The 12345-nt window shown below is 43.1% G+C and overlaps 1 protein-coding gene and 1 pseudogene across 1 annotated transcript in view; both read right to left on the bottom strand.

Moving 5' to 3' along the window:
* The window catches only part of LOC121963054 (myc box-dependent-interacting protein 1-like), a 14431-nt gene extending 9619 nt beyond the window's left edge, over positions 1-4812 (bottom strand). Inside the window, exon 1 of the mRNA XM_042513425.1 lies at positions 4801-4812. Coding sequence (XP_042369359.1) covers positions 4801-4812 — 12 coding nt within the window. The remainder of the gene's footprint in view (positions 1-4800) is intronic.
* A 78-nt stretch (positions 4813-4890) lies between these two features.
* Positions 4891-12345, bottom strand: part of LOC121963053 — a 78285-nt pseudogene continuing 70830 nt past the window's right edge.

The raw sequence follows: 12345 nt of genomic DNA, 5'->3' as shown, positions 1-12345 counted from the left end.
CGGCCTCCATGAGACGTTTGTGACTGCAGAAGTTTAGTTGCCTGTGTGTGTGTGTGTGTGTGTGTGTGTGTGTGTGTGTGTGTGTACATGCGGCCGACTGATGACACAAACTGAGACAGACAGACTCTCTAACCGCCAGTTGGACCACGAGCTTCTGAAATTGATTCCTAAATGAATCTGCGGCTCCAGGCGGTGGCGGCGGCGCTCTGAGGGGACGGGCAGATTAGAAACCAATGACTGCCGAGCGCTATCCATCATCTGCGCTGACACCCAGAGCTGCGTGATCATAACGCACGGCGAGCAGAGCGCCGCTAATGTGATGTGGTGTCATCAGAGGGCGGTGGAGGTCACAGCCGACGGTCTCCTTCACGTCACGCCGCGTCCACAGCTGGAGTTCAGCCGACGGGTTTGGTCCGGTCGTCACTTTTCATATCGTCACGGTGATCGTGTCAGGAGTTTGGCGTCTGACCGCACAGAACGCCGCGGTGACTCTTGTGAGGGCGGCTGGGGTCAAACCACAGAGGACGAGTTCATTGCTGATCATTTTTTTTATATATGAATTAACTCTTTGATTGATTTAACCGTTTGAAACCTGGGCAGATTGGTTTGATTTTCTTTCAAAAACATGGGGAAAAGGCAGCGAGCAGCTTAACAAGATGTGGCTCAAAAATGTTTGTTTGCTTTTAAAAGGAGAAATAAAATTATTAGTGTTTTCAACATCATGTCATAGAAATATGTACACGTGTTTGTATTCCCTTCATTCTTGTGTTTTTTAAAAGATTTTTTGCTCATTTTCATGTTATTTTATTTTCATTTGTTTTTTATTTTTTACAAATCTCTTGCTTATTTTGAATAATTTCTTGCCATGTTGCTCATTTTTTAAACCAACAATATGCTCAGGCTTTAAAGGGTTAAAAGGTCGTGACGGTCAGTGTTGGTGGAGGATCTTTTAGTTTTTCATGGCTTCACCTGCTGCTCGGCCAATCAGCTGCAGGCATCTTAAGGTGGATTCAGATATTTGAGGAGAGCCTCTTCGGCCCAAAGCTACAAAAAAATTCCATCTTAACAAGTCGTCTGATTCAATCTGACTGTAACTTTATTTAGGTGTGCTTGTGCGTGTGTGTAATTATATATATATTGATAAAATTCTCAGACGATGTTTTTGAGATACTGAGTTATGTAAATAGTTTTTAAAAACAGCTGTCATGCTTTTTTGTGATGGCACTTTTCGCTGTGTGCCGTCATTTGTAAAGGATCTCTTGTTCTGTGTTTACTCGCAGCTCACCAGGAGACGGTCTCTCAGACTTCTGCATGATGAGGTATGTTAAAGAAATATTAATAATATTAAATAATATTTCCCTCCAGTAACACGCATGTTTTCATAAATGTCATAAATGAACTTTATGTCAGCAGACAAACAGATGTCTGAGGTCTCGTTTCGTGATGTGAAACAACCTAAAATCAGAGCATTTGAGCTGGACTGACTTCAAAACGGAAGATGAATTTGAGATGCACACCGCTTAAAATTATAAAAAATGTAACTTTACTATGTAACAATGTCTCAAATCCACAAAATGTTGTGAAAATTTTTTAGCTGAGTTTTGTACTTTCATCCCAAACATTTCCAAGTGTGCAAACTGAGAGAAACCTGCTTTATTTTAGGATGTTTGCAAGATTTTAGGATGTTTTAGGATATGAGGACAATTTCTAGTATTTTTGGATTTTTCTGAAATATTAGGATGATTCTAGGAATCTCTACGATTTTAGGGCATTTCTAACATTTGAGCATATTTCTGAAATATTAGGATATGTCTAGGAATTTCAGACATTTCTCGGGTTTAAGGACATTTCGAGAATATCAGAACTTTTTTAGGAATGGGGACATCTCTAATATTTTAGGGCATGTGGGGTTTTAGGACATTCATTGGGCTTTAGGAAATTTACACGACTTTAGGACATTGCTAGTATTTTTGGACATTTCCAGGATTTTAGGACATTTCTAAGATTTTGAGACGTTTCTCAGACTTTAGGGGATTTGTCGGACTTCAGCACGTTTCTATTATTTTAGGAAGTTTCTCAGGTTTTTGGACATATTTAGTGTTTTAGGACATTTTTGATCAATATTTTGATGCTGTTTTATGCACTCTGACACCTTATGGAGACTAAAAGGACAAAAATGTGTGTGATTCCCAGTGTGAATCACTGGACACTGGACCTTTATTGAGACGATAGACATGTGTTTTTATTTTGGCGCGATTACATTTCTGATGGGTGAGATCCGTGAGCAGAGTGCCGAGGCTCTGCCGGTGATGCCTGATCTTGGCGAGTCTTTTCTGCGGCTCTTATTTGGGGCCTGGTTGGATTTGACGCCCGCGGCTATTTTCTCTCCTCACTTCACATCTCTGGGAGAACGAGGAGCTCCAGCGGCAGAAGCAATCACAAACTCCACATCAAACGTATCCTCGGCTGAATTCCCTGACAGGCTAAAATCATTTGTTCCTCTCAGCGCTGCGTCCGTGGACCCTCCCGCTCCTCTCCGCTGCTTTGTTTTAAGTGCTTTCGGCGGCGGCGTCCTCTGGGCCGCTCTGTCAGGGCTAATATTCAAGTACACACGGGCGAGCTGCAGCAGCGGCACGCGTCTCGCCTTTTCCCCTCCTGTTAGCGTCCTTTTTCATCAGCCTCTGAGTGAAGTTTACATTGTGTCAAGCCCGCTCTCGGCAGCGAGGTAAGACGAGGTCAGGGGGAGTTATTTCAAAGAGGTCGTGCGGCGTCTTTTAGGATGTGCGGCGCCTCGACAAGAAAGGTTTGAGGAAAGTGCGTTGTCGGCAAAGGGTGCAGGAACAAAGAGGAAAGTTTAGCTGTTGAATTATTGATCGATCAACACTCGTCCTGCTGCGGAAAGCGATCGGGGGACGGACTGCTGAATAATAATATTTACTATGTTACAACACGAAGCTGGAGACGGTGGCGTGTCAGAAAACAGAGCGCCGCTCATGTTCAGGCAGCGCTCGCCTCCACTGCATCACTTTTTCCATAAACGTACTAATATATGGAATCAAATTCAGCTTCTTTTTTTTTCTTATGGATTTTTCTCATATCATAGGATTTTAGGACAATTTAAGGATTTTAGGCCGTTTCTCGGGTTTTAGGATGTTTCTCAGGTTTCGAGATGCTTCCAAGATTTAAAGGCCGTTTCTAAAATTTTGAGACATTTCAAACATTTACGAGAGTTCTTGAATTTTTTTGGATGTATTCCGAATTTTAGGTTTGTTGATACAGGACTGTAGCTTGCTTTCCATTTCCCACCAGCCGTCACTACTGGCTTAATTTCACCTGGAGGGTTCCTTAGTTCTTGAAAATGCCAACAGTCGTCTAAAGCAAACCAAACTTTAACCAGAAGGGTGGTAAATCAGTCGTGTGGGTCAATATTGTTGCCGTTTTTGGTTGGTCAGGAGACTGTTGGTCTTTTAAATGCAGAAACATATTTTGTTATTTTGATCCTCAAACATATGCATGAAGGACAACACAAACAGCATTTGTTTAAAAAAATCAAGGTCAATATTGTATTTCTTAAAAATGTACAAATGATATTTACATTCAACCAGCAGGACAAACTGGTTCAACAATGTACAAAAGAAAAAAGTCTTTATCCTCGCTGCGAGAGCTCGACAGATTAATGCAGGGGCTCATTATTCAGTCACAAATCAAGTCTCTGACGCCCGACGACGAGATGTCACAGTTAATCTCAGCGGTAATCAGATAACGGCTCACTGCGGACAGCGACGAGTCTCATCCAGCTGAAATGAGCAACTTGATGTGGAACAAAGTTCAAGTCATTTACAGTGTAAAATGTGGTGACGGCACATTTTAAATGTACCAGTATGCACAGGATGCATATGTTGTGGCTGAGCCAGGCACTTCATTGACCGATCTTACTGCACACCTGTACAACAAGTGAAAGAATTCTGTTGTTTGCATCATATTTATGACTAAAAATCAGAAATATGGCTTTTCAAAAAAGATTTTTAAAAAACTGCCATTTAAATAATGAGACAATCAGTTTTAACCTCCTGTGACCCCAATTTGGTATGCATTTTAATGTCTGACAGCTGTTAAGGATTAGTAAAAATAAGAACGAGAAAGTGAACATTGTCTTTAAACAGTAAGTAGCTTTTTAGAAAAGAGGATGTCCTCATATGGGGACATTGGGTTTATTTTAAATGGTCAAAAATGTGCAATAACATAAAAACTGTTTATTTCAAAGCCATCATTGTGCAAAGCAAAATCAGAAATGATGCAACAATTCTAAAAGCCTTGTGATTTGTTAATTTTGCATGAATTTTCCCTAGTCCATACTTCAAGCTAGAAATTACCTTTTTGCCCTCAGTGTAAAATGCTAAGATAACACAATAATGAAGTCCCAATGTCCTCAGATGAGTACTTCCCAATATACAGCATCGTAGTTTGCTACGTTTTCCAAAATTGGTCAAAATTGGATGCAATATCTGCCTATTCTCATACCATAGTCGTCAAATATCGTCACGTTTGCAGCGATCTTGGTGTGACATCCCGATGCCAAAAGCCACCTTTTGCGTTTGCATGATACGCTGCTGGAAGGCATCAGGCTGAAACGCTGCTGGTAACGATGTTAAATACTGATTATAAATTTTTCCTAAAGATGGTTTCTGTAACTGAATATAGCTCTCATCACCCTGACTTTTGTTTTAGTATACACAGTCTATGATTTGAATGTGATGTTTTCATCCGTACCAGGATGTGCTTTTGTTTACATGCCGGTACCAGTAGCGGCATCCCGGAACGTCAACAGCAGACACAGAATGATACATAAAGTGTAATGTAGACAACTGAAGTCCACTGACAAAGCGGGGATATGTGACGACTTGGGATGAGGATTTTTGGATGACCTTATATCATTTTGTACCTTGAAACCAGTATATGGCTGCAACCCTACTACCACTAGATGACAAAAAAAATGTCCACAGATGAGGACAAGAGGTCTAAATAAAGCACAATGAAGCATAAGGTGCATGAAACCCAAAATGTAATGTCCTCAGGGTCGTAGGAGGAGGTGTTGTGCAGAGCTCAAAAAAATTCAGTTTTGCTATGACATCGAGTTGAGGAACTTGCTCTCTTCTGCCAGCGTGGTCAACAATGAGCTCATGTCCCCGATGGCCATGTTGCCTGTCCCTGCCGGCACCGAAGGCAATGTCACCGAGTTCCTAGGCGTCGTGAGGCGAGAGGAGCTCTGGGACAGGCTCTGCAGCAGACCTGGACTCAGGGTCCCCGACATAAGGCTGGAATGATCCTCATCGTCCAGCATGCAGTCAAAGTCTATCTGCGCCTGCTCCAGTGCTGTGGCACAGTCCGTCCTGGATGCCTGGTTGTTGCAAGAACTGTTGGACACCACAGGATGATCTAAGTTCCCATTGGACTCGAAGACTTGAATCTGCCCTGTGTAATACAAGGCGTTGTCATCGGAGTTGTTGCCGCAGTGAAATCCTAAAACTCCACCGCCAGGTAATCTGGAATCCAGGATACTTGCATTCCTCGTTTGGTGCACCCCCTTCGGCCCTGAAAGGTGCCTGTTTCGAGGTTCTGGCAGCAGCACTCCAGTTTGCAAGGAATTCATGTTGTGCTGATCTGAAATCATGATTGATGCATACTCAATTTTAACTTGCACGGGCTGAAATACAGCATCAGCAAAGTGCACGTCAACGGCGTCCATGTCCACTGGTTCCTGTTTGCATGTGGGGCTCAGCGGATAAGTGGTGTTACCGTTTTTATCGTAAGGACTGTTGAATCGGTACTGAGATGCGAGTGCTTTGTTGAGATTTGGCTGGAATCTCTCTGAGCAGTTTGATTCCGGTTTCTGCTGAGTTGAGTTGAGGAGGTTTTGAATCATCTGATTCGAGCTGAGATTGCTCTGAGAAGATTCAAAGTTCTGGTTTTGCTGGAGGACGGCCAGGTTCCCTCGTACATGTGGGTTGGAGTAGTGCTGGCTGGCATCCGTGGGTCCTTGAGAGACTCTGTTCCACTGAAGTATTGAGTTACTGTCCCTTGGTTGCTGCTCGGAACTCATGTTGGAGTTTGGCAAAACCTGATTGGGCCGGTTCATGCTCAGGACAGCCCTCTGATAGTACGCCTGCTGCTGATGTTTGTGGTTTCCTTTGAAATCCTGTTGATTTTTGGACATGGTGTCTCTAAGGTCAGGCAGCATTAGGTCTTCCTTTAAGATGTCACCCGTTATCGTCCTCATAGGGACATTCTCGGAGATGCTGGGCGGTCGCTGGTTGTAAGGGTAGTGCTGGGGACTTCCATTTGGTCGCAGGCAGCCTTGCTGGGATGCAGGAGGCGGACGGGGTTGCAGTGTGCCCATGCTGTTGTAGCGCTGCATTGGTGTCTGGCTGGGATAATCTACAGCCACTCGTCTCACGGGGTCACTGGCTCTGCGGGGGAGGTTTGATGGGACCTCATGAGGCATCAAAGTCCGATTGGTATAACTACTGTACTGCCTGGAAGTCTGGTTGGTGGTGGAGGATTTCTGCCCGCACAGAGCTGTGTGGGTCTTTGGACACATTCGGTCCATGTATGGAAGAGGCGTGGGCGGTGCACCTCCAGTGGCAGCAGCGTATTTGGCCTTGAGACGGTAATGCTGGGCTGGGGTCAGGCTAAGAGGGCTTGGTAAACCCCCTCCTCCGCACACCCCTGTTCCTCCGCTGCCTCCCCCACACTGGCTGGCCTGACTGGAGCGCCGGGACATGTCAGCAGAGATGGGGTCATAGGAGTCGGCAGAGCTGAGGTTGCAGGGGCGGTTGGCACCGAATTGCGAGGCCTGGCTGGAGCGCCGGCTGGAGTAGCAAGGGGAGATGCCGGAGGAGCGGCGACTGAGGGAGTAAACTGAGCTCAGGGTGCTGGAGGTGCTGTCACGGCGTTCAGAGAGGTTTTCCAGCAGAGTTGTTTTACCAGAGCTCAGATCACCAAAGCCGGAACCAAGGAAGGACACCGGACCACCACCCAGACTTGGACTCTCCAGGAGGGACCCTGAAAACAAAAGCAAGAAGACACCAACTCAATATTTGTTTGTTTTTTTTAGCCTAACTTATGTATTTTTTTCCATATATTTTGTTTAAATGTCAACAAATTTTAAAATTGGCATGTTCACACTGTCATTGTGCGTCCACTTAAAATTCTTGAAACTCAGATTGTAATTCTAAGTATCTGAAAACATTTTGGAAAGGATCCCTACAGAGAGAGACCTTTGTTTGCCTCAACACCGGTGATAGCTGCGGCTGGTGGCATTTTGTTTTTGTGATGTCCATCCAATTCTTTTGAACCCCATTTCTCAAAAATGCCTTGAGGAAACTTCATCAAATTTGGCACCCTTTCAAGAATTCTTAATTTTCAGAACTTAATTTCAAAATATTTGAAGTAGAAAATAATAGAAAACCTTGTGCGCAGAATGGTAGGACTGTGTGTGACATTATAGCAGGCCCGGGAGTTAACAAATGTTGTTCCCATTGGTCACTGAGAGACAAAAACATGAGAAAATGGGGTTCAAGTTAAAACAAACCTATATTTTTCAGCCAACAGGAAGATTTGGCAACTAAGTGGGTGAGCAAAGTGGAACATCGGAGTTGGTGGAGACCAAATCAGAGCTAAAAGGAGAGTAAATATTAGGATTTCTTGTTGTTAAAGTCCTTCTTTCCAGCTCACCGCTTGCTGGTATGGGTGGGAGCTTGGTGCCGAGGACCGGGGGCGTTGGGTTGCCGGCCCAGCGGCACGAGTCCCTCACTGTCTTCAGCCTCTCCTTCTTCAGTTGCTCCAGGCGCTGGCTGGTGCCGAACTGCTTTCGGAGGTGGAGACTGACCGCCGCGACCCCGCCAGTGGAGTTGTCACAGCCCGAGGACTCCACGAAGGGCAGGTCCTCCAGGGCGCTGAGGTCCCCCAGGCTCCCCCCGCTGTGCGCCGCCATTTCTACTCCACTGTCATTGTTGGTGGCGCTGCCAAGTGGTGATGGTTCGCTGCTACATGATGACTGACCGCCAGGGCTGGACTGATACATCTGAAGGAGGGGGGACAGAAAAGGAGCGTGAGAAGAGCAGAGTGTTTGCCCCAAAAACAGTTTTTCCACACAGAAGAGAAGTGGAGCAGCGGTTAACATGGCATGAAGAACAGTGAATCAGTGAATCTTTTATCCTCCCGCAGCTTAATTGTAAATAATGAGTGTTTTTTGGGGGGATTGGTGAAGAGGTGGGGGTGCACCGCAGATTACAGGCCGTCTCAGTCTGTCTGTGAATTAGAAATGTGCAGGATGAAAGGCAGCTGCAGCCTGAGCCTGAGCGCCAGGCCAATCATGACAAGATGTGATCACCAAAAACTGAACCGTGGAGGCTTTCTGAGCATTTAGGTGAGCGAGAAGCTTTCATACGGATTTGTTTTCAGTTATTACAGACTCTCTTTCACTGGCAAAACTTTGATTTTCTGTCTTGATTTTAATCAATTTTTTATACCAAGTCGGAAAAAACAAAAAAAGCTAAACAGTACCACTCAGCTGACAATAAAGTTACATGTATTTCAGCGAGTCAATTATGATGAGATGTGATCGCCAAAATCTGAACTAAAGTTTAACAAATTTGGCACAAACGTGAACTTTGGGTCAAGAATGAACTTATACAAATTTAGTGGCCAAAGGTGAAAGTCAAGGTCACCATGGCCTCGTCTGATGCATTCTCATGAACATGATATCACAAGAACGCCTTGAGGAAAGTTTTTTTTCTTAGAAATTTTCTTATCATTCCCCCCTGTTTTTGAAAGGTAAATATTTGGAAAATTTCTTGCAATAAGAAAATTTACGCAGCAAAAGAAAACTGATGCAGGTTTAATCCTTTCTTATATTTGTCTTTAGGACAACAACAGTTTACGTGCATCTCTCTGAATCAGTTTCCTCTCGGACTTGAATAAATTTGCTGTTAAAAAGCCGTCTCGATCAGAGTGTGATGGTCGGCCCTGTTTGCACACAGCGCCCAAAACCAATTCCCAAAGTCTGAATATTAATCGTGGAGCTGCTTTTATCACGCTCAGGCTCTCTGACAGGTGTTTGATAGGTCTCCACTGTAGGTTTAAACTGCCAGCGTGAAGGAAAAGTGCACACACAGTATCATTGATGGCATGCAGTGAGAATGAATTATAGGTTAACATTAACGTGTGGCACAAATGTACAAATAAACCCCAGTTTGTGTAGCATGAGTAGAGATTGACTCTAGAAAAGATTGCTCTTATGTGTTGAAATTATTAAAGAAACAATCAAATTTAAAAAAAAAAAAAAAGTACTTCAGCTGATGATGAAATGTGATTACTTATGACAACAGTTTGATTCCAAAATGTTGCACACTATCTGCATTTTGAGTTCACTCCATTTATGCCTTAGAGCCGGGGTAGGCAGTGTTATTTTGGCATCACTGGGCAAAAATCCCAAAAGAAACTGCATGCATGTTGTAACTAAAGTGGATGAGACTAGACTGACAAGTCCTGAGTCCCTGAGATCCTCGATACATCATAACATCCGAGAAATGTGATAAAATCCTAGAAACATCAAACAATCTGAGAACAGCCTAAAATTGAGAAAAGTCTTGAAATCCTAGAAATGACCTTGAATCCTTCACATGTCTTAAAATCTTGGAAAATTCATGCAAATGTCCTAAAATACTTGAAACGTCTTAAAATCTTAGAATGTCCAAAAATCCTAAAAGTGTCCTTTAATCTTCCAAACATCTTTTAATCCAGAAATGTCCTAAAATCTTAAGAAACATCTTGAAATCAAAGACATTTCCCCAAATCATACAAATGTCCTAAAATCATAGAAACATCCTGAACTCCTGCAAACATCCTATAGTCAGAGACATTTTCTGAAATCTTAGAATGTTCTTAAAATCTTAAAAACGCCCTAAAATCCTGTAAACATGTATGGGGCTCCTGGGATGGGCCCTTGGCCTCCTGCCATTTTTGAAAAAAGGCCCCCAAACAGTGCAGGTTGAGTATCTCTGCTCTGAGCTTTGGCCCGATGGTCATTTTCTCACATTGAACCCAAGAAAGGAATTGTGTTCTCCCAAAAGTCAACTAAAAACTCTCCATTATCTGCCATGTCCAAATACATTTCTAATTTTGGAATAAACTGTTAATTTCGATGGAGTAAAATGGCAAACGATGGTGAAAGACAAAAAGCTGTGGGTGAGCTCACCTGAGCAAAGTCTGTCCACAAGGAAAGTCAGAAAAGAGAGAAAACGCAGACGGTAAAGCAGCAGGCAGGAGAGAGGTTAAAGCGGCGTGCGGTTATCAAAACTTGATACTGTCAGATTACGTTAGTACGGAAAACTAATTTAATAACTTTCACAGTGATCTTACCACAGAGTTCTCCGTCTTGATGGATTTGACGTGCAGGTAGTCCTCCACGCCTCTGGGGGAGCCGCCGTCTGAGATCTTGTCCTCCCTCTGGATCCGGTCTCTGTTTGCTGCCTCGTTCTCACCGTTCTCTCTGGGCGCCGGCGGCCTCGGCGGCAGGTCGCTGCGCTGCTTCTTGGTAACGTGGGCCTCGGGGCCGTGGACCGTCTTCACGTGCTTCCTGAGCGAGCTGGGGTCCGTGTAGCGCTTAGTGCACCCGGGGATCTTACAGACGTACGGTTTCTACGGATACGAAAACACTGATTAAAGCTGTCCTAGAAATGTCCTAAAATCCTAGAAATGTCCTCAATTCTAGAAATGTTGTGAAATCCATATTTTGTCCTGAAATCTTAGATGCTTTAAAATCCTAGAAATATCTTAGTTCTAGAAATGTCCCAAAATCTTAGAAACGTTCTAGAAATGTCCTAGAATCCTTGAAATGTTTTATATCCTAGAAATTACGTCAAACCCTAAATGTCCAAAAATATACAATATATCCCCAAATCCTAAAAAAATCCTGAAATCCTTGAAATATGCTAAAATCTTTCAAATGTTCTAAAATTCCACAAATGTCCCAAAATCTCAGAAATGTCCTAAAGTCCTAGGTACATCCTAGAAACGTCCTGAAATCCCAGAAATGTGGTATAGAAGTTACATTTCTTAAATACCGTTGATTCAAAGTTGAATTTGAAGCTTTTGGGGATACGAGGCCTCTTAGTGGAAATAAACTTTAGCTGCTGGGACCAAAAGGTGTGTAGAGTTGTGACATTTTAAAGATCTTTGCACACTTTGTTTTTCTTCATGTGATTAATTCACACATAAATATATATATTTTAGCTGTTGTTTTGTCCAGAGGACTGCCACACACAATGCAAACATCATATGATGAAAAAAAAAATCATTTATTTTTAGGATTAATTTAATTTTTCTGAAGTTTTGCACAAAAAGAAAATGTAGTTTATTGGCTGAAAAGAGCCATTACAGCTTCAAAATGTAGATCTGCTGTGGACAGTTTGGGCCTCAGGCCTGACTGAGTGGAGTTTGAGGAGGTGCTGCAGAGCGCCGGCTGTTTACCTCGTTGGAGTGCGTGCGGTTCTGGTGTTTGGCTCGGTCCGAGGCGTTGGAAAAGGCTTTGTTGCATCCTTCGTGCTCGCAGACGTACGGTTTCTCTCCAGTATGCGAGCGCAGGTGGGTCTTCAGGTTCTCAAGGCGGGAGTAGGCCTTAGAGCAGCCCTCGAACTGCAGAGGGACAGAGAGGGACACGGGACACGTTGGTCTAAGATTACAGATTTAACATCATTTCTCTGATTCGAATATTTCCTCTAGTTTCATTTATGCATTGTGACACTTAAAAACATGCTGAACATGTGAGTGATTTAGGAGGAAAACTGAAACTGAAAATGCCAGAAAGAGTCCAGTTAAAACATGCAGCAGTAATCTTAAAAGTATTTGTAACCCTTTGATAACAGAGCAAATGGCTTTGATTTATTATAAGAACGTGTGAGGACAATGAGCAACTTAACAAGACATGGCCTAAAAAAAATAGCAAAAATATAGTAAAAAGTTACAAGAAAATTACTTCAAAATAAGCTTAAAAAAGTTTAAAAAACAAAAACAAAGAAGCAGCAAGAAAATGACCTCAAAGAGCAAAAAAAAAGAAAAGAAAAATTGATTACCTGAAGTAATTTTCGTTTTAATTTTCTGTTAATATGTTTTGGGGTTTTTTGGGACTTTTCTTGCCACGTTGCTCATTAAGCCTCAGATGAAACAGCAGCAGTGAGATTAATGTATTTATTTAATGTGCGATGAGCAGAAGAAGAAAGAAGTCTTCAATCCTGCTGCCCCAGCGGGGTGTACGTGTGTGTGTGTGTGTGTGTGTGTGTGTGT

The sequence above is a fragment of the Plectropomus leopardus genome, chromosome 24 (assembly GCF_008729295.1).
Source record: "Plectropomus leopardus isolate mb chromosome 24, YSFRI_Pleo_2.0, whole genome shotgun sequence".
Lineage (NCBI taxonomy): Eukaryota > Metazoa > Chordata > Actinopteri > Perciformes > Serranidae > Plectropomus > Plectropomus leopardus.
Note: the sequence above shows the minus strand (reverse complement) of the source record. Positions and strands in the feature narration are given on the sequence as shown.